This window comes from Adiantum capillus-veneris, chromosome 3 (genome assembly GCF_014529385.1).
Source record: "Adiantum capillus-veneris isolate H3 chromosome 3, ASM1452938v2, whole genome shotgun sequence".
NCBI classification, from domain to species: Eukaryota; Viridiplantae; Streptophyta; class Polypodiopsida; order Polypodiales; family Pteridaceae; genus Adiantum; species Adiantum capillus-veneris.
The window spans coordinates 23,924,571-23,952,394 of record NC_140933.1 but is presented as its reverse complement, the minus strand read 5'-3'; the positions used below and the strand labels follow the sequence as shown (position 1 = coordinate 23,952,394).

Sequence of the window (27,824 nt, the reverse complement as noted above, 5' to 3'; positions counted from 1 at the left end):
TATGAGAAATCCAATCAAACGAAGCAAAGTGAAGAGGCCATAAGTGGGAGAAACAAAGAGCTATCTAGAAGGCCATGGGAAAGGCCAAAGAAGAAGATGAGTGGCAAGAGCAGAGGATAGCAGTAGCTTAGATTACTGAGGATCTAGAGAGGAGAATGCCAGAAAGGGCAGAATACACAGATGCTATAACCATTCAGTGGCTTTTTTTGAAGCCTTCACAAGCTCTTGAGAAGGAAATCACGGCTATGGAATCTGGTAAGGAGAGTATTGGAATAGAAATTGAGAAACCACCTAAAGGCTCAAAGGAGCACCTAGAGAAAGAGCTACGGCAAGTCAAGGTGGACTTAGTCAAAGCTAGCAAAATGGATCTCATGATTAAAAAATGTTCAACAGCAACAATCAAATCCTCACAAAAGTATTCATCGGCTAAGAGACATAGGAGATGAGCAGAGGCATGGCACTACAAAGATAATTTTTTGGAGGGAAGATCATCTAGTTCATAGAGTAGTTCTGGGAATGAACAGGATCATATATATGTGCTAGTTTGTGAGAAAATCCAGACGCTAACTATTGAACTTGATGACATCAAAAAAGAGGTTACCTAAAGTGGCTGATTTCATCAAAAGGAAAAGGAAGAAAGAATCAAACACAATGGCAGTGGACTTGTCTAAAATTAAAGATGATGAAGTAGGAGTCATCCAAATCAACTACAAGATTAAGAAATAGCCCAATGGGAACCACTCTTAGGAATGATTCTGGATGGCCGGGCTAGTCATCATTTTGGGGGAGCGTGTCAAACACAGAGTAGGGCTTCAGGAGATAAAACTTTCTCCTTTCAAAATCAAAATGGAAAGCTAGAGGATCGTTAAGGCTAGTGGTATAATTGAGAATATTCATACCAGAGTAGGATCGAAGAAGTTTAAAACCATTTTCTTGGTTCACGATATCCAAGGGCATACAACATGCTCTTAGGAAGGCCATGGCTAAGGAGTGTAGGGGTCATACATGATTATGCAAGCCAAATATTAACAATACAAGGGCTTAAGAGAAGAATCTAGATTAAAACAAACAGCACCACAAGCTAGAGAAGAGCAATGTGCCCAAAAGAGTTATGTAGGAACTATGGGACCAAGGAGATCAAAAGGATGTTGGCAACAATGAATATCTTTCCCATATAAGAGATAGATCTAAACATCATTCTTTTAGATCAAGAAAGGGCAAAATAGAAAAGGATGTTGGCAACAATGAATATCTTTCCCTAGAAGAGATAGATCTAAACATCATTCTTTTAGATCAAGAAATGGTATAATAGAAAAGACAAAAGAACCCAAGTACATTTACTGAGTCACATTTGGGGGAAGGACCAGTGAATCTAGATGGTAGGACTTCAAGAGAACATGAAAGCCAGACTACTAGGGAGACTTGATCAAATGAAGAGGACATGGGAAATATGCAACAAAATGTACATGCACCTGAGTGCAATAGGGTTCCATCTAATTGAGAGGGGGATTCAGTTAAGATAGATAATCTGATTGACAGGGGGATTTACTTAAAATAGATAATCCTTACAGTGAATATGCAGCAAGAATATGCACAAAAGAAGAAGTCAAATCACTAGCAAGAAGAAAAGGGGGTAGATCATCGAGCAGGTTATTACCATCAGATGATCGAGAAATAGAGGAGCGGAATTTAGGTTTTGGATCAGATCCTAAGGTGGCAAAGATCAACAAACATATGAAACTAGAGATTAAAGAAAAATCCAAGTAGCTATTTTAACATGATTGGGATATTTTTTCCTAGGAACATACGAATGTAAGGGGTGTCAATCCATACGTGTGTCAATCCATACGAATGTAAAGGGTGTCAATCCATACGTGTGTCAGCAAGAGATACCATTGAAACTAACAGATGCACAACCAGTACGACTCCAGAGGTACAGGATGAATCTAAATTATGCAAAGAAGGTTAAGGAATAAATTGACAATTTATTGAAGGCAAGGTTCATCATTGCAGTAGCAAGTAGTGACTAGTTGTTTCTCATTGTGGTAGTCCTAAAGAAGAATGGAAAACCTAGGGTCTGTTTGGACTACAAGAAGCTCAATTCTCAAACAATTAAAGATCATTTCAATTTCCTTTCTTAAATATGATGGTAGATGAGATAGTTGGGCATGAAATGTGTAGTTTTATGGATGAATATAATGAGTATAATCAATGAAGATAGCACCAAAAGCTGGGGCAAAATCAATTTAATGTTTTTGGTTATGCAATTTGGCCTATATAATGCTCCACAACGATGTATGATGGGGATCTTAGTCGAGTTCTTACACAAGTTTTTGGCAATATCTATGGATGATTTCACATTCATCTTGTCTAAAGACATGTATCTCCTATTTTAGAGATGCAGAGAGAAGAGGATTTGTCTGAATCCCTTTAAGCCAGTATTCATGGTTTGGAAGGTACAACTATTGGGACATATTGTCACTGTCCAAAAATAACATAGATATGGCTGGACAAGATCCAAAGTTTTGAGCAAGCTAGAGCACCAATGAATGTGTTTGAATTGAGTTCATTTCTAGGGTACATCAACTTCTATGGAAGGTGTATTCATATGTTCACAACAAAGGCTGTTCCATTATATGAGTTAACCCAAAAGGGAGTTAAGTTCATCTAGACCCTAGAGCATGAAGCTAGCCTAGAGCATGAAGCTAGTTTCTGTTGGGGTAAAGGCGCTGCGCCTTTTGCCCGAGTTGGACGTCCGGTATCCGACCGCCCGCCCACCATGTGTACACTTCTTGATTCTTTGTATACACTGAATAAGGAGCTCCTCACTCTTAGTTCCTGAGGTTGCTCCACCCACAGCATCTCGTGCTTCTCCCCTTCCCCGCACGCACCACACCGCACCGCATCCATGCACACACGCACTCACAAATGGTATCAGGGCTACGCCGGCAAACCGTGCAAGCGACTGCTTTTCGACAATCGACTTGGAAGCAACGGAGCTCACTGGCTATGGTGAAGCTCAGAGCTCAAGCTTGAGCTTGGCAACGGTGGCAAATCCGACACGGATCAAGGCGTGCAAGCCATTGAAGGGAATGAGCCGTAAGCAAATCAATAGCGAGCTTGGAGTTTGCAAGCCAAAATCGAGCCTCTTCAGGAAATCGGCTTAGAGCAAAAAAACGATAAATGGGCTCGAGGAAGATTGGATACATATATAGGGAATTGGGTGAGCCATCAAGGCTTGCAATGAGCATTGACTAGTAAGCATTGAAGTCAACTTGGCAGCACTGAGCAAAATTCAGAGGAGCAGAATTCGGGCTATAGCAAGGCCGTGAGCAAGCAAATCGGGCAGCTCGCAACAAATTACCAGCATATAAGCAAAAGCTTGAAGGAAATTGGGTGTCAATCGAGTACAATTGGGGCAGCGCCATGGCCATGGTTTCATCACACACACACACACTCACCCGCATCTCATCATTTTCTACAGCTCGTCAAAAAGAGCCAGTTTCGACAGGAAATCAATTTTTAAAAAAAAAATTGACCTTACACACTCTTTGTGTGCAAGGGATTGATCCCACGGGGTTCTTGATAAACCCCCCGCCCTCGCCCCCCCCCCCCCCCCCCCCGGCTCCTTCGACACCTCGACCCCCAACTCCCCGCCCCACTCACTCACACACTCTGAGCTTGGAGAGAGAGAGAGAGAGAGAGAGAGTGAGAGCGAGCTTTGGTGAGTAAGCTCGGGCATCACCCCGCATCGACCCAATTTTCTCGATGTTCTCCTCGGCATCGGAGACTCCTTTTCGGGGCGGAGGTGACCTCAACAACGCCAATTAGAGCCGTTTTTGACACCGAATTCAGGGATTTGTGTCGATCCGCATCAGCTTGGCCTCAGCTTTCAACATCGGCGATTAGCCATTTCGACATCGGTTTTGACACCGATTTTGGCAGTTTTTCTCGACGTTTCTCTTCGATGGCTCAGCACCAGCTTTGAGCACCTACGGCTTGGCATTGGTCTCAAGCATTGGTCTTAAGTTTCACCACTGATCAGGCAGCTATTCGGCTAGCGCGCTTTTGCCTGGTGACAAAAGATAGCATCAATGATGATTTCCCAACCTCAACACAGCAGGAGACCGTAGAGCGACAGCGACATCGGCTCTCCTCTAGTCCCCCATCCGGAGCGATAGGGCTTCGAGATACTCTCCATGACGTTTCAACCTTTGACGGTTTTCGCCAATTTTTGCTACGACAGCCACACACAGCGACACATATGGCTCTGACGGACCATTCCAGAGCGAGTTTTTCCCTCAAGCGCACTTAACTCTTGGACGGTATTTCTAGTCGATGTGTTTACCGACCGGTGAGGTAGTGTGTGCCAGTTTCCCGACGGTTTTACTCACAGGTTGCATAGTCTTTCCAGTGTGGATTATGCAGCACATGTAGTGCTCATGTACGATTGTGTGGAGCATTCCAAAGAGTTTTTTGCACAGTTTGGTGCAGTTTCATGCTATGTATGCATTATGCGGATACAGTTTGAGCTAGCTATAGCTTGCAGGTAGTAGCAGGTTTGCTCTCTACTTGCATATATGGTTATGCTCTTTACACTCGGTTGAGCAGTTTGTCCCAATTTATGCTTCCAGATAGCAAATTGTGGAGTTGTTCTATGCATATGTGAGCATCAATTTTGATGCGATTGGTCATGGTTTTCATGATTGTGTAGTGGTCAAGCGATCTCCCACTTTGTTTCCATTTTGGGATTCACTTATGGCAACAGACATGTGTGACAGTGAGAGATAGCGGTCTCGTTCTTGTCGTTAGCGTTGTGGTCACACAGGACACATTAGGCACCGTTGTTTCAGATGTATAAGACAGCAACGGGGATGTATGCGAGATGCTGATACGGCTTTGACACATGTTAGAGAGGCAGTTCCAATGGCAGTTTATGCTAGTGACAATGATGTCACCCTTGCCTTGAGTGTACCTCTTGGAGATATGTCTATAGATAGCACACTTTCTCCACAGTGGTTACTAGATAGTGATGTTGCTTTCCACGTCACACCGCATCGTGACTGGTTCAGTAGCTTTTCTAGTAGGAGTTTTGGTTGTGTGCACTTGGCCAATGGTTAGGCGCTTGACATAGAGGATGCTAGAGACGTTTGTTTGTCATTGCCCATTGGTACATCATACACGCTACAACATGTGTGCTATGTTCCTCAGCTGAGACATAGCTTGATCTCAGTGAGACAGTTAGCAAACTTTGGTTGTCAGATATTGCTTAGAGAGCAGTCTTTCCAGATGCATTGCGGTTCATTAGTGATTGTTAGAGGAGCCTGTAGCAGCCTGGTATATCATATGCATGTGTTTGAGGTTCGAGACGGGGTGGTCTTGGTTTTGTTGTTGGCATGCTTTGAGCAAGAGACGAGACGTGTCTCTTTCATGGGTGAGCTCCACCGTGCTCATGAGACAAAGCATTTAGTTGTGCAGGTTGTGCCAGTAGACTCTGTAGAGACAGTCTACTGAGACACAGTAGGTGTTGTCAGACTTTGTGCAAGTAGAGGTAGAGCAGGTTTTCTCCCTAGAGACACTGACAGAGCTGACAGATATGGAGTTTTTTTATATGCTCTTGTTAGAGGCTGATGAATTGGTTCCAGGATGCACAGTTTTGCTTATGGGTAATAGGGACCTAGCTATCCCATTGTTGGTGTTGACACATACGCAATGGGTGATGATGCAATGATTGCAAATAGTGCAAGGGAGGCAAGTACAGCCAAGTTTACACACATTTTGTCAACGTTTAGGCGTCTCATGTTCGACTTGTTAGTGTCGAGGCACAATCTAGCGAGTTTAATGGGTGAATTTACAGCAAAGATTGTCAGTCGTACGATGATTGACACTAGCATGATGCTTTGTGGAGTTTTGTAGACCATACAAAGTAGTTTCTGGGATTTACATACAAGCTCTAGCATGGGTACGCACGCTTGCCTACCACCAAAGCCGATACTACTGCATGTAGATCGACTTAGTGAGCCATTGGGTATAGGTTGAGAGAGTCTCTCACCTAGTTTCTTGTACATACTAGTAATTTAGCTAGTATGTCTCACTTATTAGCGTAGTGGGAGTTTGTTTGGGTAAAGGCGCTGCGCCTTTTGCCCGAGCCGGGCGTTCAGTGTTCGACCGCCCACCCACCATGTGTACACTTCCTTATTCTTTGTATACAATCAATAAGGAGCTCCTCACTCTTAGTTCCCAAGGTGTCTCCACCCACACCTCTCGTGCTTCTCTCCTTCCCCTCATGTATCCGCGCACATGCACACTCATAGTTTCCAGTGTTTGAAGGATGTTTAGTATGAAACCGATCCTTCACCAGCTAGATTGGGAGTTCATTTTTCATGTTCATGTAGATGCTTCTGGTGTAGAGATGGGAGATATTTTGGCACAACCTAATGGAAAAATGAATTATCTGTTATATTTTTCCGATCGTAGATTCATTACAATAGAGCAAGGGTATTCAAAAATAGAAAGAGAAGCACTCGCAATGGTATTTAGTGCGACAAAATTTAGACACTATTTGTTGAGTAAATTATTTCATTTTTATGTGGATCATCAAGCTCTACTCTATCTAATTAATAAAGTGGTTATCCAAGGAAGATTAATCAAATGGACGATATTTCTTTTGGAATTTGAATTCAAGATTTTCCATAAGCCTAGAAAGACTTGCTACGGTGAAAATTTCCTATCTAGAAGCACTGAAGGCATCTCATTGACATCTTTGAGGGACAAGCCAATAGGTTCTGCATTATTTCAAACAATGGAATTTGAGGACTAGATCGAGAGGGGCAAGACATATATAATTTCTTACAACATGGTGGATTTCTAAAAGACTGGTCTCGGTCCACTAAAAAGACCCTAAAACTTATAGTTGGATCTCTATATAAATTAGGCATTGATGGGGTGTTGAGACGATGTGTACCAATGCAAGCAAGGATACAAGTGATCATTAAAGCCCATAATGGTAATTCAAGGGGACACTTCTCTGCTGACATCACTTATAAGAAGATTTTGCAAGTAGGGTTATGATAGCAGAGTATGATGTCAAATGTCAAAGATTTTTGTGAAACATGTATTATTTTCTATAGAATGGGTAGACCCATTGCAACAGATATGACATTTGACCACAATACGGCCATTGGGAATATTCATGAACTGGGATCTGGCTTTCATGGGACCATTTAAGAAGGCTACTCCCAAGAAGAACAAGTTTATAGTCATGGCTACATGGTCTATCAAAGAGCAACGTGCATCTAATTGAGCTTAAAAGACCTTAGGGTTAGCTTCATTAAATACCTCCAATGGTTAGTGTCAAAAGTCCTTTGACCTTAGGCAATCTAGGGCTGAGCTTGAGGTAGGAACCCGACCTAAACTTATCTTTGACCTTAGGCAAAAGCTAGGGCTGAGCTTGAGGTGGGAACCCGACCTAAACTTGCCTTTGACCTTAGGTAAGCTAGGGCTGAGCTTGAGGTGGGAACTCCACCTAAGGTGCTTGTCATGCTTGATGACTAAGGTACTTGAGGTACTTGTCATACTTAATGAGGAAGGTGCTTGAGAAGCTTCCTATGCATGGGGGGTGAGGTGCTTGAGTCAAAAAGAGACCCTACAAACTTAATGAGGAAGTTGCTTGAGAAGCTTCCTATGTATGAGAGTCCCAAAGTTAGGGGAATCTTTGACCTAACCTTCCACTCACCCAAAGGGCACCCCTTTTCTAAAAGGGCACATGGGACACATGTCAGACTCTCACTAAGCTTAACCACATGGTGTGCTTGAATGCTATTGGTTGGGCTAAAGATGGGTCCAATGAACTTCTAGTTCCATCGAGAAAATATCTAGATATTTTCAAGCTCTCTCTCTCTCTCTCTCTCTCTCTCTCTCTCTCTCTCTCTCTCTCTCTCTCTCTCTCTCTCTCTCTCTCTCTCTCTCTCTCTCTCTCTCTCTAAGGGGTAAAAAGGACACTTGTCAAAAGACTACCCATGTACTTGACTGCATGTTGCATGTGATTGGCTAGGGGGAGAGGGTTCCAATGAGCTTGCAGCATGTGGAAAAGTTGCAACTCGAAAGTTGCAACTCGCCCCAAGAAAGCAAGGGGGGTGCTAGGGGGATATACACCACACACGCACTCATTTGGTGGAACCATTCTCACTTGGTGAAAGTTGAGGAACACCACCTCCTTCTCCAAGCTTGTGAGAAGTGAGAGCCTACATCAACACTCTTGTCTATGGAATGCAAATCCAACCAACGGCCATGCTTCAATGCTTAAGCTTGCCACCTTCTCCATCTTCATTACTATGCTAGCAAGAAGAGTAATGATAAGTGAGGAACTATTTCTTTCTCCTATGGAATGTTTCTTCTTTCTCTTCCCTATCCTCATTCCCCGCTAGCTCTCTCTACCTTTGAAGGTGTTTGAGGCCTTGGGACTGAGGCTTGGGATAGTTAATGCTTTCTACAATGTTTATGTTATGCTTGTGATGCATGAAGCTTTCCATCTTCATTGCATCACCTAGGTCACAAGGAACACAAAGATTATATTGTACCAAGTCTCTCTTGATGGGAGAAACTATAATACAAATTCCTATTGCCGGCTTCGTATGAATCCGGTCCTCAACTATTATCATGTTCTCTAAACACTCTCTCTCTCTCTTGCAAAAGTATTGTTCATGCCAAGTTAACTAAGTACCATGTCTATGTTGCTACTATCAAATAAATTCACCCGCTATGCTCACAAAGTAATTTCACAAAAGTGCTTCATCTAATTTCCTAATTCCGCTACTCTAAAAGTTCATAGGCCATTTCCATTACATTGGTATCAGAGCATTTGGTTTCTCTTTTCTTGCTTAAGAAGAGAGGTCCTTAAGTAGACTATTAATGGTTGTTTTTTTTAATTATATTAGGGTAAGTGGGTCTAGGATCTATTATCGGTTTTGTTGAGCCCACTATGTGGGATATGGTGCACACCTCGAGAGCTTTAGTCTTAATAATGGAGTCTATTTAGACTTGCCTATGGCTTTACCATTATGAAGTCCGAAAGGAGCTATATCTCGGCAACTTCGCTATGTTAGACTCACTCCACTACTCTCTATAATTAACCAATTCGAGCCGTGGGTGTAGATACTTAAGTGCCTATTTTTCAAAGGCTAGGAGGAGTAGCAACTAAGGTTTTGAATTGCCAAATCATACACTAAGTAAACACCTAAGTTTAATTAACATGGTTGACAATAACCAAGAGAGTAGAATGAACATTGATAACTTTGATTTTGCACATGAAGGTGTTAATGATGATGCCCCCATGTTTGTTAATTATCTTGTTACTAGTTTGCAACAAGCTATGGGAAACCCCTCTTTGCAAGCCGAAGTTACTCAACAACTTCGTGCTTATGGGATTTCCTTTCCTCTCAAAGAGGAGAGAGAGCTTAGGAGGTCTCTTGGTGAGACCCCCAAAAGCAGACTCTCTTCCATATGAGAGGAGGAATCCAAAGACCAAGAAGGTAATGACTCCCTAAGTTCCTCAAAAGATGTGGCTCCATGAAGATGGCGGTCTAGACAATCGCCAACTCCTCTTAAGAGGAAATGATTAACCCATAGTCCTTCTCCTCGTCACTCCAAAAGGGAAGAGAGGAAACAAAGGAAGAAAAGGGCAAGAAAGAGGTCACCCTCTTCTCCTTCTTCTTCACCTTCCTCCTCTACCGATGAAAGCTATGACTATTCTCCTAGAGAATACAAGAGGGGAGGACATCGCAAATCTTACCCTGCATGGGGAAGGTCACAAAAGGTCAAGAAGTTCAAACAGGGAGGAAAGAGTATCTCTTTTCTCACCTATGATGGCACTTTTGGTGCTACTGACAAAGTATTGGCCTTCATCCAACAATTTGATGCGGCCTTTGGAGACGAGGACTTCACGGAGTCCTCCAAGCTACACCATGTAGCTATGCACTTCCAAAAATTGGCTCGTCAATGGTGGGCTAGCCTTCGTGGCAACGGCGAAGCCCCAAAGACATGGAAAACTCTACAAGTTTCCATCATGAAGCAATTCCTTGCAAGTGATGCAAAGGAAAAAGTGCTTACCAAATGGTGAAGTTTAAAGCTTCTCTCTCATGAGTCTATCCACAAATATGTGGACAGGTTTTGGGATTTACATCTCAATGATACCATCTTTCAAAAGATAGACTTTGCCGAGAAAAAGCAACAATTCTGTGCGCGATTACCCAAAGAGATGGCTGAGTATGTCAACTCTCAACGGCTTGGTTCTATCACTGAAGTAATCCACCACACCATGGTTGCTTCGCGCATCAATTTCCAACAAGGGGCTCGACGGAATGTCAAGCCCATGGAAAATAAAGACAAAAGTGATGCCAAGAGGAAAACCAATGCCCAAAATTCTTACCAAGGCTATTCCAACAACAACAACAACAATCGATCCAAGGAGAAGGGAGTTTACAAAGGTAAATATAAACTCTCTCCTAAAGAGCTAGCAGCTTTTAGTAAGGACCACAAATGTTTTAAGTGTGGGGAGCGGCCATGGTTATCGCCCTTGCCCCAAGAGAATTTCCCGCAATGAGACTCCTAGAGCCTCTATTTCATTCCTTGGAAAATTAAGGCTTCGTGTCCAAAGCTATGTGTACAAAGAGGATTTCTCCATCTCCCCTCTCAAACATGAGAATGTCATCATTGGGGCACCATGGTTTAACTGCATGGCTTCCAACATGAAGTTCCTTAAAAGGAGAATCTACTTCATCTATAGGGAAAAGAGCATGTGCATAGATGCTAATGAGTTGGGGAACACCATATCCCTACAATAAAGGGAATCAAGAGGAATTAGAGTTGTCTAATTTCCTGAATGGATTCCAAGATGTTTTCATTGATGACATCCCTAGTGAGCTACCTCTAAAATGAGGGATGATGACCATGCAATTGAGCTCCTACCAGGAAGCTCACTGCCTAACAGGCCTCCTTATCAAGTTTCACAAGCTCAATAAGAGGAGATCATGAGGCAAGTGCATGAATTGTTGGAAAAAGGGATGGTGAGGTCTAGCTCCTCTTCATTTTGTTCACTATTGCGTTTAGCGCAAAAGAAAGACGACACATATCCCATGTGTGTCAATTATAGTGCACTAAATAAGATTGCTATCAAAAATAGATTTTCCGTGCCGCGGGTAGAAGATCTATTTGATAATTTACAAGTTTTGGCCTGACAAATGCTCCAGACCCATGATGGACAAAAATCTTCAGACCATTCAAATTCTCTTGAGGACTACAAGCGACACCTCCAGGTAATCTTTCAAGTTATGAGAGAGAATAAGCTTTTCATTAATCAAAAGTAAAGTGAGTTTTTCCTACAAGAGATTCAATATTTAGGTCACATTATCTCTAAAGATGGCACCCGTATGGATCCAACAAAGTTAGAGATAATAAACGGATGGCCTAATCCAAGGAATTTATAGGAGGTATGAAGCTTCATAGGTAAGTGTGCATACTATAGATGCTTCATTAAAAAAAAGTTCTCGCTAATAGTAAGCCCATTACATGACTTAACAAAAAAAACGTTAAGTACTCATGGACTGCAAAAGTGCAAGAAGAAGCTTAAGGAGAATCTTATCTCTCAACGTGCACTCATACTACTAGGTCTCTCAAAGCCATTTGAGGTCCAATGTGATGCTTGTGGTAATTGCCTTGGAGCTATTTTGCTTCAAGAAGGGCATGCCATAACATATGAGAGTCAAAGACTCAACTTCGATAAGTGATTACTGGACAAATACAAAAAATATCTACTAGCTATTCTATATGCCCTAAACACGTGGAAATACTATCTCTTGGGGACTCCATTCATCCTACGAATGGATCACAAAGCCTCAATAGCTTCATAACGCAAACCAAGCTCTCTGACAAACAAATGAGGTGGGCAAATTTTCTTTTGCAATTTAAACTTCATAGTGCTCACATTGTTGGCAGGCACAATCAAGTGGTCGATGCACTTTCACAAATATGGTGTCTATAGCAACTCACAATTATTGATCTTTTATGATAGATGAGTATGCTATTGATCGAGACTTTAAGTATGTAATTAGATCCTTTGCATTAGGGAAGAAAAAATATCCATTCACCTTGAAGGATGGTTATCTTCCAAACGGCAATAGGCTATGTGTTACTCACCCATATAATAAGAAAGTCATGTATGAATCCCATACTTCTCCTTATGTGGGGAAAATAGGGAATCCATAATCTACTCTTGAAGGAGTCATGTATGAATCCCATACTTCTCTTTATGTGGGGCAAATAGGGGTCATGTATGAATCCCATACTTCTCCTTATGTGGGGCAAATAGGGAATCCATAATCTACTCTTGAAGGAGTAGAAATGTATTTTTGTTGGTCTACCATGAAAAGTAAACATACAAGAGTATGTTTCAAAATGTGTGGTATACCAAAAGTTGAAATTTGATCGAGGGAAGCAACTTGGATTGTTTCAGTCGACAGGCTTAACAAGAAAACACACTCTATGCCTATCAAAAAGACTATTAAGGCACATCAAATGGCAACCCTCTTTAGATCTCAAATTTTCAAGTATCATGGCTTTCCAACATCCATAGTGTCGGACAAAGATCCTAGAATGACCAGTAGTTTCTAGAAGGGTCTCTTTGAGAATCTAGGAAGTAGATTAAATTTCTCTTTTAGTCTATCATCCACAAACGAATGAGTGAAATAACTAATCTAACGATTCTTGATCTACTAAAAGCCTATGTCATGGAAGTGGATCAACGTTCTCAATGAGAGAAGTATCTACCTCTTATGGAGTATGCGTACAATAACAAGGAAAGCACCTTTCGAGGTTAAAGAGGAAAGATCCAAAAGTCCCTTACTACTTAAAGTACATGGGAAGATCTTCACTGATGATGAATATAGCCGCGACTCACAAAAATCTTTTCCAAAGATTAAAGAGGTTATATCCATCTCAAAGCAAAGGCAAAAAGGGCTATTGCTAATAAGCATAAAAGAGCCTTAGCCTTTAAGAAAACTTATTGGGTCTTGCTAAAGTTTCTCAAGGCTCATCTAAGGCATACTACAGGCAAGAATCCTTCGGGCCACCAAGAGTACTAGGCTAAATTAGCAAAAAGATACTATGGTCCTTTTTAAATTCTTAAGCCAATCAATGAGATGGCTTATCAGTTAAAGTTGCCCAACCATTGGCTCATACATAATGTTTTCCATGAGAGCCTACGTAAGCCCTACAAAGGAGCGCCATCAAAAGAAGCAATAGTTGCAGACCCTTCCAAAAATCGAAGATCAAGAAGAAGTACTTCAATCTAAGTCCATCCTATGACATGAAGACAAGGTATGAAGAAACGGTAAGATTATCTGACGATATCTTATTAAGTTAAAGAATTATCCTTTTAAAGATGCTAAATGGATGCAAAAGGAACCCAGCTTAAGGATAATATGAACATTGTCAATGCTTACAATGTTGCACTAGAGTAAGCATATGAAAATGCATTTTAAATGAAAAATGTTTTTGTCTTCTAGGACTATTTCTCTTTTTATTGTGCACACATTTAAATAGTATGCATGCTTAGAATCGTGTTTGTGGTGACGACGTCTCCCAAACACCAAGTAGAACTTGTCACTCTACTTTGGAAGTATGATATGGACTAAAGAGCAGACATGCTTGCGACAGCTATGTCTCCCAAGCACCAAATGGATTAGTCCTCCATCTTGGAATGATGTCCTAGGGTAAACAGGGATCCTCTATCCACTAAGCAACATGGACTAATGACTAGGCTTTATCTTCTCTACCTCATAGTTGAGGACGACTATGATTTCAGGAGAGAGGTAATGTCATAAAATCTAATACCTAACTAACCCAAATGATTCTCTCACATTAAACTGATCATTTAATGTGGGAGAATAAACGGGAACAAGAGTTAGAATAGAGACATATGCTTCTAGACCTATCTCAACAGGGGACCAAAAGGAGAGATGGTTGCATCTCAATAGGGGTCCAAAAGCAAACGGTCTACCAAAGAGCATGTGCAATAAGTTCTTCTAGACTTATCTCAACAGGGGACCAAGAGGAGAGATGGTTACATCTCAATACGGGTCCAAAAGGAGGTAGTCTATCAAAGAGCAACGTGCATCTAATGGAGCTTAAAAGACCTTAGGGTTAGCTTCATTAAAGACCTCCAATGGTTAGTGTTAAAAGTCCTTTGACCTTAGGCAAGCTAGGGTGGAGCTTGAGGTAGGAACCCGACATAAACTTACCTTTGACCTTAGGCAAGCTAGGGCTGAGCTTGAGGTGGGAACCCGACCTAAACTTGCCTTTGACCTTAGGCAAGCTAGGGCTGAGCTTGAGGTGGGAACTCCACCTAAGGTGCTTGTCATGCTTGATGACTAAGGTACTTGAGGTACTTGTCATACTTAATGAGGAAGGTGCTTGAGAAGCTTCCTATGCATGGGGGGTAAGGTGCTTGAGTCAAAAAGAGACCCTACAAACTTAATGAGGAAGTTGCTTGAGAAGCTTCCTATGTATGAAAGTCCCAAAGTTAGGGGAATCTTTGACCTAACCTTCCACTCACCCAAAGGGCACCCCTTTTCTAAAAGGGCACATGGGACAATGTCAGACTCTCACTAAGCTTAACCACACGGTGTGCTTGAATGCTATTGGTTGGGCTAAATATGGGTCCCATGAACTTCTAGTTCCATCCAGCAAATATCTAGATATTTTCAAGCTCCCTCTCTCTAAGGGGTAAGGAGGACACTTGTCAAAAGACTACCCATGTACTTGACTGCATGCTGCATGTGATTGGCTAGGGGGAGAGGGTTCCAATGAGCTTGCAGCATGTGGAAAAGTTGCAACTCGCCCCAAGCAAGCAAGGGGGGTGCTAGGGGGATATTTACCACACACACACTCATTTGGTGGATCCATTCTCACTTGGTGAAAGTGGAGGAACACCACCTCTTTCTCCAAGCTTGTGAGACGTGAGAGCCTACATCAACACTCTTGGCTATGGAATACAAATCCAACCAAGAGCCATGCTTCTATGCTTAAGCTGGCCACCTTCTTCATATTCATTACTATGCTATTATGTATGCTAGCAAGAAGAGTAATGATAAGTGAGGAACTACTTCTTTCTCCTATGGAATGTTTCTTCTTCCTCTTCCCTATCCTCATTCCCCGCTAGCTCTCTCCACCTTCGAAGGTGTTTGAGGCGTTGGGACTGAGTCTTGGGATAGTTAATGCTTTCTACAACGTTTATGTTATGTGTGTGATGCATGAAGCTTTCCATCTTCATTGCATCACCTAGGTCACAAGGAACACAAAGATTATATTGTACCAAGTCTCTCTTGATCGGAGAAACTATAATACAAATGCCTATTGGAGGGGGGACCGGCTCCGTATGAATCGGGTCCTCAACTATTGTCATGTGCTCTAAACTCTCTCTCTCTCTTGCAAAAGTATTGTTCATGCCAAGTTAACTAAGTACCATGTTTATGTTGCTACTATCAAATAAGTTCACCCATATGCTTACAAAGTAATTTCACAAAAGTGCTTTATCTAATTTCCTAATTCCGCTACTCTCAAAGTTCATAGGCCATTTCCATTACGTAAGACTATTAAAACTATTATGATTGAGAGTTCAGAAGGAAATTCACATTTGCTATGAGAAGCTTCTGACAGCAATCTGGGCATATAAGACAGCACATAAGATCACAACTAGAATGACAGCATTCAAAATGGTGTATGGAACTAAAGCAATTGTACCCATGAAGTTTGTTTTTCCCGATCTTTGATTTAGCAATATGGCATGATATGGATTATAGCTCAACCTTGAAGAAGAGAATGAAAGTGCTACTCAAGTTGGATGAAATTCGACACAGAGCAATGCTAGAACAAGAAGTTGCACGGCAACAAAGGAAACATTGACATGAAAATAAACTGAAAGTAAGGGGTTTGTAAGAAGGAGATTTAGTTTTGTTATATCATTCAAAGTTAGGCCCAAAGAAACCCAATCTAAAGATAGCATGCTCAAGACCCTATGAGGTGGACTACGTTTTCTCTAATGACACAGTCAAACTAAAGGACTTGTTTGGATTGATGTTGTTAGGTCTATAATGGATTGAAGATTGAGTTGTACTATTCCACTCCAAAAGAGCCTCTAGTACTAGCACCTAAGGCGACTGAAACATCTAACTTTGAAAGAACACCACTGGATTTATGTTTTTGGTCAAATTTGAAGGGGTTAAAGTTAATAAGGATGTTCAACTAGATGACCGACTGAGGTATGAAGTAGATAATGTTCATTGGCACGGCACTAAATTGCGTATCTTTTTTGGTATCCAACCAATCAATATAAGGAGGAGCCAATGCATGATTTCCATGTCCATAATAACTACAATCTTCTTGAGGCATGCAAATAATGGAGCATTCATGGCTCAAATTAGAATTACCATGAGGAGATGCATGATCCTGCAACCATTCCTTCACCTTCTGTGTCCACAAAGCCTACTACCACAAAGATTTTTGCTTCAACACATTTGCCTCCAACTATTGCATATGCAAACACCTCTGTGCACACTTTGTTTCCATCACGAGCTTCATCAAGTGAGGTCTCTTTTTCAACACAACCCTCTTGCAAAGTTTATAAGTGGGGAAGCGTGGTATTGTTCCTTCTAACATGATGCAAGGAGTCTTAGATGAGCTTAGGTAGGGATTAACACAAGAACAACCACAAATGTTAGTTTCTTACCATCACATAGGTAAATACATCTTCCACAACACACACACACACACACAGTTACTCCCAAAATGGGGCATGGTAGTCATCTTAGAGGCAACAAAACTACCCCTCAACTTGTATGTCATAGAACAAGTAGTTCAGACCTTTGGTGCTAACACGGCCATAGTAGTTATTAATGGAAGGAACATGCAATTGATTGTTGCTACAATTTCAACCATTTTTGTATTACCATTGAACCAATAGGCTCAACCTTGCAATGCTAACACTATAAGCAGTTTTTTGAAGGAAAGAAAGAAGAGGAAATCAGGAGGACAGATCATTCTAGTATCTGCATTGGAATAGAAGGTGGCATATAGATTTTTTGTTGAGGCCAATCAACCTCAAGAATAACCCAATATATATCTGTAAAAATTCCTTTAGTATGTTATTGGCCAGAGACATCAACAGCAAAACATCGATCAATATGAGCACCATCTTATACCACGATGTGGTAACACAAACCGTCAAAGTCAAAACCCAAAATATGTTTAAGTCTTAGTACACCTGGCATTAGTTCTATTGGGCCACGGGGATTTAACATTTGTGAGTTTTTCATTTCAAGTTTTTTTGACAATTTTAGCAATCTTTAGAGTTTTTTTAACCAAATATGTGTCATAGCATAAAGTATCTATTTATGTAATTTTCAATCGTCATAAGACTCCATATATGTGTGGTTGACGGAGAGAGAAAGTATAAATTCTAGAGAGATAGTATTTATGCGAGTTACCATTGGAAGAAGAGATCATAAATCTTTGAGAGAGAGAGAGTGACTTCTCTTCTAGAGAGAGAAAGTAAAATCATAGAGTTGTATATCACTACGCAGAGAGAGAGAGAGAGAGAGAGAGAGACCGAGAGGGCATAACGACGGAAAAAATGTAAACAAATAAAATCACTATTTCACAACTCATGCCATTAGAGTCAAATATGCTCGCAACGCATGTGATCAGAGTCAAATAATCCACAGCATATAAACATGCGATAAAGTAAAAAATCATGCAGAATAGAGACAACACTAATTTCAGAGTTAAATATAATCCACAGCATATATAAATGTGATGAAGTAAAAAATAATGCCAGATAGAGACAATACTATTTTTCCCAAGCAATTGCTTTTTGAAACAACATAAGTTTGAGGATGTAAGTACATTCGCAAAACTACCACAGGATAAGATCAAAATTAGAGTACAAAAAAGGATAGTCGCCATAAATGTAATGGTCACTCTAAAAGGTAAGTAATTTGCTCCCAAATAGCTTGCAAGATGCTTCATATCTTTTGCTTGAAATTTGAAATCCTCTGCTGCATAAACAATGTTTTTTCAAGATAAATAATCACAAGTATAATAAACCAAAATAAATACAGAAAAACACTTTCATATCATAGATCAATATTCTAGTTGAGTGAAAGAAGCATACCAAACCAGTTGTAATTAAATGGAGGGAGAAATCATCCTTGGTTGTCCAAGAATAAAAGCGATGTCCATTGGTGAGAGGGTTGGCTGATGAATAATCATGTGCTCCTTAGGTTCAAGTCCGAGCACTTTTGTGTACACATAGCACATATGTTTGCATGCCAAAAAGGATTTGTTGGTATTCTCTCGCTTCTGAAAATCCGGACACGTGCATGCTGGACTCTGTTTTATATGAATCTCATAACTATTTTCAGTGAGAACTCGGAAAATTACATGCTCTTGAGACCTTTTCACTTCATCCAAAAATATAATTGTCATACTATTACATGCTTCCAATTTCTTCATGGCCTCTTTAGAGATTCCATGCCTCCACTTTTTCTTCCTCGAGCTGCCACCACCTTCTTTGCAGTCGCCAGCAAGAGGTTGTGGATTTACCATTGAATTCTCTGTCCGAAATCCACTCTGATGCAGCGCGGCAAGTTTCTGTGTGGAGATATCTGTCCCTCTTGCTACTGGCCAAACATTTGGAGCAGGAGGTAAATCTTTGACTTGTCTTTTGATTGATTGGGTATGCAAAATATCATGATTACAAAACCATAACCATTGCTCGATTGTTTTACCCTTGAACATTCTTTCGGACCATATACATGGAGCAACAAGACCAATTGAGCGACTATGCAAGATATTGTCACAATTTTTTCTCCCTACTGTTCCAAAACATTTTCTTTGACTTTGAATGGGCATTCTCCTGAGGGCCCACTGAGTGCGTGGCACATCACTCTCAAACACATTGTTTGTTTTAGATGACAAAGCTGTGGTTGTTTCTTTTTGAGATCCAATATCATCATCACTGTCACTAATTTGCAGCGGAATGTTAGAAATACCTGGTCCTTGGGTATCAAACTTGATTTTTTTTGGTCGACCGCGATGGTTTTGTTGCTTAGATTCCATGACATATTCCGGCCGATGGGAGCTACTTGTTCCTGTTCTGCCCCTCTTTTTGCGTTGTACTGTTTCTTTGTCTCCATGCAAAATTGGTTGCGCATACATGGGAGTCCCTGCAACAGCCTCGTGTAATAGATGGGCCACGTTGGTTGGAGTTGGAGTTTGCTGAGATTCAACTCGAGAAAGCAAGGTCTCCATTGTGGGACCCGTTCCTATATAACGCCTAGTAGTATATCCCAAACGCTTTGCACATTGAATATATGAGTTTATAACATCTGTTACACATGCATCATACAAGGATATTTTTCCCTTTCCACCTTCCCCTGCTAACCAACTGGCATGTACACTCCCTGATAAATTAACATTGGGAATTTGTGCCCGCTCCCACGGACTTAGACCACCCTATGAAATGCAAACAAACATGAATTAAAATTTATAAATTTCATGTATGAAAAGAATTTTTTCTAAAAATTAGATTGTCATAAAGGTACTTACATCTGTTCCAATTCCTCCCTAGTGTGAAATTCGTTGCTCCCACCATTTAAACCATCTGCTCACTCTTGTGATGCTCTCTGTAGATAGATGTTGTCTCCACCACTTTTGAATTGAAAGTGCCTTTTGAGATGCAAGCACAATGGTCTTACAAGCTCTCCAGTCCTCACACATATCAATGTGTTGATTTGTTAGATGTTGAGGTATCCACTTTTTAGCATATTTGTGGAGACTCTGCTCCCAATGAAATAGGCATGATCGTTCACGTCCCTCCATGATATTATCTGGCTCGCCATTGAAGACTGTTCGAATAGCATTCCAATTTGCACCAGCTTTATCAGACATAAAACCTGCAAAGTCAGCTGCACCATGTCCGTACTTTTCCATTGTTGAATTAAGGCTCTCCCAAAAAATAACTTGAGTCTTTGCATCCTCCTCTTTAGTTTCACATATAGCAATTATTTGTAGTGATCGTATGCTGCAAGATATTCAACATAAACATTTTCACACATCTTCTTTTATTTAATGATAAAAAAATACGAGATATTTAAATACTTAAAGATTACCTTGGATCATAAACTGAGCATGACATTGTTGCCCATCCATCTATTCTATGGGTAAAATCAAAATGTACCCACGCATTTCTCAAGTCACCAGTTTCAGTTCTTTTCATCCAGTTTACTAGATCAATCCCAGAACCTGGTCCTTTAGTGGACATTTTAAATAGGAAGCACTTGTCATCCTCTTCACCCTGTCCAGGAAATCTACTCCCATGAAAAAAAGGAAACATGCACTTTTTTTGAAGCAATAAAATATTATCATATCCATCCCCAATAACAGCACCTTGACTCTTTCTCTCCTTTGAAACAATTGAAGAAAACCTACACGATGCATCACAAGAAGGCTAAATTTATAATAGTTAAAAAATTAACAAATTCAAGGAACCAAATTGAGTTTTCTTACCCTTTGGTTTGAACCAGTGGCATCATTTCTTCCAAAAAATCATTGAATTGTACATCGGATGTAGCTTCAGCTTCCTCACCAATCAAGGAATGAAGAACAAGTTGTTGAGCCACCAACATTTGAATTTTTCTTGGGCCACCCTTTTCTATTTTTAGTACTGCACCTACCAGTTTCCGCACTCTTGAAATAGCAGCCCTAGAGGTTCCTGCCTTAACATTATGACAATGTTTACCAACATGTATTTCCAGTCGCGACATTGTACCATCTCTAGGCAAAACATAATAGATTTTGCAGGGACAAGCAGCAACACAAGTAACAACCTTCTGACAATAATGACAAGTTATTGTTGTATTCTCTTCCATTGCAAGGTAGTCCTTTTTCACCTGTCTGTCCAAATATCCATGAAAATCTCTACTATTGAATTCTGGTTCCTTAATATAATGAGGACACGTTGAATAATTACACTGCATGAATCACAAACAGTGGCTTAGAAGAATTGTGCATGCTATTGCCATGGTTGTCACAGATGGGCGAGTCCATAAGTGACCATCAAAGCGTTGTTCCATCCCTGTCATTCGTTTTTTTTTATCCTGAGTCGCAGGTAACTCAAAACACAAATTTCCATCATAATGTTGTGGAAGTTCAGCAACTTGCAAAGGAGCTCCACATAATGTTAACAGATCATTTAATTTTTTTGCCCTTGGATTTTGTTGAATCCAAATGACGATTGAATGAGTTTTGAGCTGTCCTATATCGTCACCGCTACTTTCAAGATGCACAATGCTTAAAACATCTTCAGATATCTCTTTGTCATTTCCTTTCTCATTGTCAGATACCTGTATAAATGTGTCTGAATGAAGCATCTCAAACAAGCTCGAAAAAGAACCATCTATTAAGAAATGCTGATGACCTTCTATATCCCACTGTGGTTGCAGCAAGACTTTTGTTAGGCTACAATCACTTTCAATAAGAGCAGATAGTGACTGAAAATGGCAAGATGGAGGCAGCAAACTCTGCAAATAGTAAGCACTAAGCAACAATGAGTTTCCCTTCAACTGAATGTCGCGGTTGACTATCTGACCACCAACCTTCCAAGTTATTGTTACTTTCATGTTGGACATATTCTCTCAAGCAACAGATTACAGGGTGGAGATGCGAGAAAACTGTGGTGGATTAAGTGAAGGTGGTGAAGGTTAATGAAAGTTAAAGATAAAGTGAAGGTTAATGAAACTGGTGAAAGTTAATGAAAGATGTGAAGGTTAATGAAAGTAAAAGATTGGTAGGTAGACGAAAAGACAGTTGCGTAAGATCTTGTGACGGCTCAAAGAATAATAAAAATCATAATTGAAGAAGTGCATTTAATATATGACGGTTCTGAATGTATGTGCAGTGGAATATGTCATCAAATTTGAGGGGCCATTTAATTTCTAAATGGTGCTTCAAGGAGTGCATTTAATGCAGTCTAATAGTGTCTTCATCTTTTGTGTATGTGTGTGTGTGTGTGTGTATATATATATATATATATATATATATATATATATATATATGATTGTGGGAGTGTGTGTATAAAAAACGTAACATTCTATATGACTGACTTTGTATAAAAAACGTAGGAATTTTTTTAGTTAAGTTATATATATGATTCCATCTTGCCATTTTATATATATGTGTGTGTGTGTTTTTGGTAGTGTGTATATATAATTATTTTAGTTAAGTTATATACATTACTGTGCGTGTGTATAAATGATTTTGTGGGTGTGTGTAAACAACGTAGCATTTTATTAAGTTAAGATATTTAAGTTAAGTGTATGTGCACATAGTTTAAGTTAAGATATTTTTAAGTTGAGTGTATGTGCATTTTTTTAAGTTAAGATATTTAAGTTGAGTGTATGTGCACATAAAATATTTAACTGTGCACATAGTTTTTACATTTTGTGTGTGTGTGTGTGTGTGTGTGTGCATGACTTAACTTTAAGAATGCTACGTTTTTTATACACACAAACACATACAATCATTTTTTTAAATATATGGTTGTGTGTGTGTGTGTGTAAAAAACATAGTATTTTTTTAGTAAAACTATATATATGAATCCATTTTGTGTATATCTTTGTGTGTGTGTGTGTGTGTGTATATATATATATATATATATATATATATATATATATATATATATATATATATATATATATATATATATATATATATATATATATATATGAATGTGTGTGTGTGAGTGTTTATACCACAATATCATTTTTGTAATATATGGTGTGTGTGAAAAAAAAATAGTTGAGATGAAAGTGGAGTGAAGTTTAAATGGAGTTTTAATTGAGATTGAAGTGGAGTGAAGTGAAAGTGAAGTTTTTCTGTGAAGAAGGAGATGAAAGTGGAGTGAAGAGAAAGTGGAGTTTTGCTCTGAAGAAGAAGGAGCAAGAGAAGACAAGGTACTGTGTGTGTGTGTGTGTGTGTGTAAATTTTCTACCAAATGGTGTGTGTGTGTGTGTGTGTGTGAGTGTGTGTGTGTGTGTGTGCTTACCTGTGCATGCTCGCCCGATCCACCGGAGGAGGTCCAATGGAGCTCCTATTGGAGCTCCCCCATGCCTTGAAAGGCATGGTGAGAGGGCAGCGCGCGCGCTGCTTTCTCACCATGCCTTTCAAGGCATGGAGGAGCTCCAATGGAGCTTCCATTGGACCTCCTCCGGTGGATCGGGCGAGCGTGTCCAGGTAAGCACACACACACAGTGATACACACACATCAAAACACTTGCACACACACACACACATATAAACACTTGCATTCACACACATCAACACACTTGCATACACACATATTAAACACACTTAGAATAACAATTACAATGATGTAAGAACAGGTCGTTGTAGAGAAAAGGTATACAAATGTCAAAGTGGATTTGTATTTTTCCTTGCCATGAGCAAGTTGAGAATGGTTTTTTTTGTAATTTGAATTTTACGCCGTTATGCTGCCGAAATTTAGAATTTTATATTTGTATTGTCAAGCATATACACACATACACATATATAAACACTTTTATTCACAACATCAACACACTTGCATACACACACATATTACACTTACATTCACACACACATAATCATGCACACATCCACTTGCATACACACACATACATACATACATACACCCACATATATAAACACTTGCATTCACAACATCAACACACTTGCATACATACACACATACACATATATAAACACTTGCATTCACAACATCAACACACTTGCATACATAGCACAAACACATACACAATCATGCATAAAGACACACACATATTACACTTACATTCACACACACAATCATGCATACATCCACACACACACACACACATATAAACACTTGCATTCACACACTTGCATACACACTTACAGTAACAATTACAATGATGTAAGAACAGATCGTTGTAGAGAAGAGGTATACAAATGTCAAAGTGGATTTGTATTTTTCCTTGCCATGAGCAAGTTGAGAATGGTTTTTTTTTTTTAGTTTGCATTTTACACCGTTATGCTGCCGAAATTCAGAATTTTATATTTGTATTGTCATTGCTAAGAAGATTTTTGTTGTTTGTGGTTAATAGATTATGGCTCGTACACCATCTAAACGTGGCAGGACAGGTATCTCTCAAAGTAAGTTCAAATACATTAAGCTATTTGTTTTCTTTTCTTTTGTCTCATCATACTCACTAAACTATTTGTGTTCTTATTGTTTTTTGCTTGTAGGAGTAGGATACACATTAAGGTCTAGCACTACAGGGCATAGGGCCAATGCACGATCTTCCATTGCTTCTTCCAATGTCCATCAAAATAAAGATATTTTGGGTGATGTGCATGAAGAAGAGGATATATTGAGTGATGTGCATGAAGAAGAGGTGTTCATAGATATTCATGCTACACAAGGTGAATTGGTGGCTCACAGCGTGTCTGAAGCAACAACAATTGTTGCTAAACCTCCCGATCATCCAACAGTATTTGGAAAGGATGTTCATGGTCGAATATTAGAGGAGATTTTAGAGGGTTTTATTGTAAAGAGAGGTGGGGAATCTCCTCGAATTCCTCTTTGTAGATTGATGGAAAATGAAGCCATTAGAGTGGTGGGTCCAGGCACTGAGGACTTGGTGAAAAGGTTTGAGATGTCTGGATACAGTGTGCTTGGAGCTCCATTTCTTGTGTCATTTAACAAGCCAGGCCATGATCAACATTATGTTTCCGACTTAGACAAAGATGAATGGGGGCCTATTTGGCGAGAAATAAGTGATGATTTTGATAATTCCCTTCCCCTTGAGTGGGAAGACTTAAGGGGGGAAAAATTTATCGTTTGGGATGGTAATCACCGTTTGAAAACTTGGATGCGCTTAATAAAAACACATAAGTGATTTCTTTTTTGTTTAATGTAAAGTTGACTTGTATTACTCTATGCTTTCTAATTTTCTTTTTTGTTGTTGTAGAATTTTCAATGATAAAGTGGAGACATTGTTCTGTGAAATGTCAATTTGTCTTTGTTGATAGAAGTGCAGAGGGGGAGCTTATGTTAGCTTTGCGCTCTCAAAATGAGTAAGCACGTTTGTTGTTTTGAACGTTATTGCTATTACTTTATCGATGTCATTCTACTGCCATTTAATTTAAGATATTGTGGTTTAGGATTGGTAGAACCACTGTGAGCACAAATTTTGGGCAGGAGATCTTCTTGTTCCAAAAACTGGCTGTGGCAAGCAAAGATTCTTTAATAAAAGACTTTCCCCAAGATTGGATTCGATGGATAGAGGTAGAGCTTGCTTGTGAGAAGAAGGCATCTAAAGGGAGTTGGTACAACGCTCCTGCTCTTTTATTAGCAATGCTCATATGGAAAGTATATTTTTTTGCCTTAAAGTACACTTTTTATGTAATTTCTAAAGCTTGACATTATTTTGTAAAATCTTACTTTTTTTTTTCATTTGCTCTACAAAAGGAAGACTTTGACTTGTCTCTTATCAAAGAGATGCAAGAGATCAATGATCCCTCGATTTCACTGCCAGAAAAGGAAATGGTTGCTCAAGGAAGAATAGAAAAAATATTCAAAGAAAGAGCTTATAAGGTAAACACTTTCTCTTCTCCCCGTTTATGTTTGAATTTCTACTAAATTGTAAGTTGACATGTCATTTGAATTTAATATATTTGATTGAAAAATTGATTTGATTTGATCTCGTGCTAATGTAACATAGATGTTGGCCATTGCCAACCCCGCCAATGGCCAAGGGTTCTTCTCTTTATTATTTAACTTCAATTGGATAAGAGAAAAGGATCAAGTGGGCCTTACAAGAGACAAAGTCCACTCTTTGGCAACTTCTAAAATATCACCAGAGAGGTAATAATTTTTGGATAAAAAATACACATGAAATCATCAAATGAATCAATGCATTTATGGTTTGTTTATTGTTTGCTCTATAGGAAAAAGGAAATATTGCACTCTTTGATGCATTGCCGTGTAGATGATGTTACTTCTGAGCGTTATATTAGTGCAATGAAATTTAGAATGTACTTGCGTAAAGAGTGGTATTGGGGAAGTATCTTGAAGCAATGCTTGAGGATCAAAGGGAAAATGATTGAAGAAATGCCGGAGGGCTTTGAAGCATGGTTTCATCACCAATTGAGGGACCACATTGATAAAGCTTTTGTGGAGCTTTGGAGTAAGCTCAACACAAAAGAGTCGGATGAAAAAATTCCAGAGCTTATGGAATCTTCAAGGAGAGTATTATTCAGGTAATACAATTGATATCTTTATGGTTGTCATTCTATTTTTTACTTAGAGTTTGTATAATAAATAAGTCACTTAGGAAAGGAGCTCAAATAAAGTTAACTGCATTTTATGTAGATGGCTAATTCAGCTTTACGATCAAACTTTGTTGGAGAAGTTGCCAATTGCTGTTGAAAGTTGGAGGGACCTCTCTTGTGAGGAGTGTATGTATCCACTATGGATGAGAGATTATGGTTTGATTGCTTGGGAAATTGAGTATTGCCCTTGGTGGCTAGATTACACTCGAGGCACCTACCCACGTGATGAAGGGAACTTATATAAAGGTTATTTTTGGCATTTATAAAAACTACAAAATTGTTAAAGTGCTCATACTATTTAGATTATGTTTGTGAGAAATATATTTTTGTTTGCTTTAGAGCACGTTCTTGAAAGAAATGAAAATGGTATTGAGGAGATTGGCTCAGCTTCCAAGAAAGCCACCTCTTCGAAAAGAGTAAACAATAGTACAATCTCCTCTATAAAGAAACGATTGGATTTTGTTAGATCCAAGAAGCCCAATAAGTCTCCCAAAAAGAACCAAAAAGGTGCTCAAGGCTCCACAGGTAAACTTGCTTGTATAGATATCTAGCTGTCACTTTCTTTCTACTCAACAATTCTTGATGAAATATTTTATTTTCTGATTATGCAGTGCCTTCCATAGATTGTGATGTGAACGTTATTGGGAACATGCTAGATGTTTATAAAATTTCTCTCGATGATGAGAAATGGTAAACACATGTGAAAAGAAAGACTAACTATGTGTGGTGTGTGTTGTGAATGTTTGAAATACATTTATTTGATCGTATGCAGGATCTTGGATTTTCTTCATTCAGCCCATGTTGATGGGGAAAAGAGCAATGAAGTCGCCTCTCTTTTGTTTGCGGATTTTCCAACAAACTTTAAAGTTGAAAATTTTTCAGAGAACGAGGTATGCATCCTTCAAAACCACAATGGACAGTCTATGATAGTTTTGGAACTTTAATTAAATTAACAATGCGTATTATGCAGGTCCCTCCATGGAATCAATTCTCTCGAAAATTAAGTAAGAAAGTGGCCGTAATAGCTTCAAAGTATGTGGCAGACAATGGGTGGTACATCACCCTAAGCTCCATTGATCACTTTGGCATTGTGTCTAGCCATGCCATCGAGATGGGATTCAAAATGATGCACACCATCCTTATTTTGATCCCCGATGGTTATGTGAGAAAGACCATTGAGATTGAGAGAGTAAGTAAATTTATTTGTTGATTGAAAAGCATGCTTGTAGTTTTCTTCAATTAGATCACATTCTAGTTGTAATTTGTAGGTGGAAACACTATTGCTAGGATTGTTTTATCGTAAGGGTCAACGTCCTATCTACGATCGACGAGATGGAGAGAGCGTGGACAACAACTCTTTCGAT

General features: G+C 39.6%; 1 protein-coding gene across 1 annotated transcript; it reads left to right on the top strand.

The window, feature by feature from the left end:
* Nucleotides 1-155: 155 nt before the first annotated feature.
* Nucleotides 156-27,154, top strand: LOC147460613 (uncharacterized). The gene is made up of 4 exons (XM_086503556.1): nucleotides 156-328; nucleotides 26,501-26,706; nucleotides 26,800-26,985; nucleotides 27,072-27,154. The coding sequence occupies exons 1-4, from the start codon at nucleotides 156-158 to the stop codon at nucleotides 27,152-27,154; spliced, it is 648 nt and encodes a 215-aa protein (XP_086359682.1).
* Nucleotides 27,155-27,824: the final 670 nt, after the last annotated feature.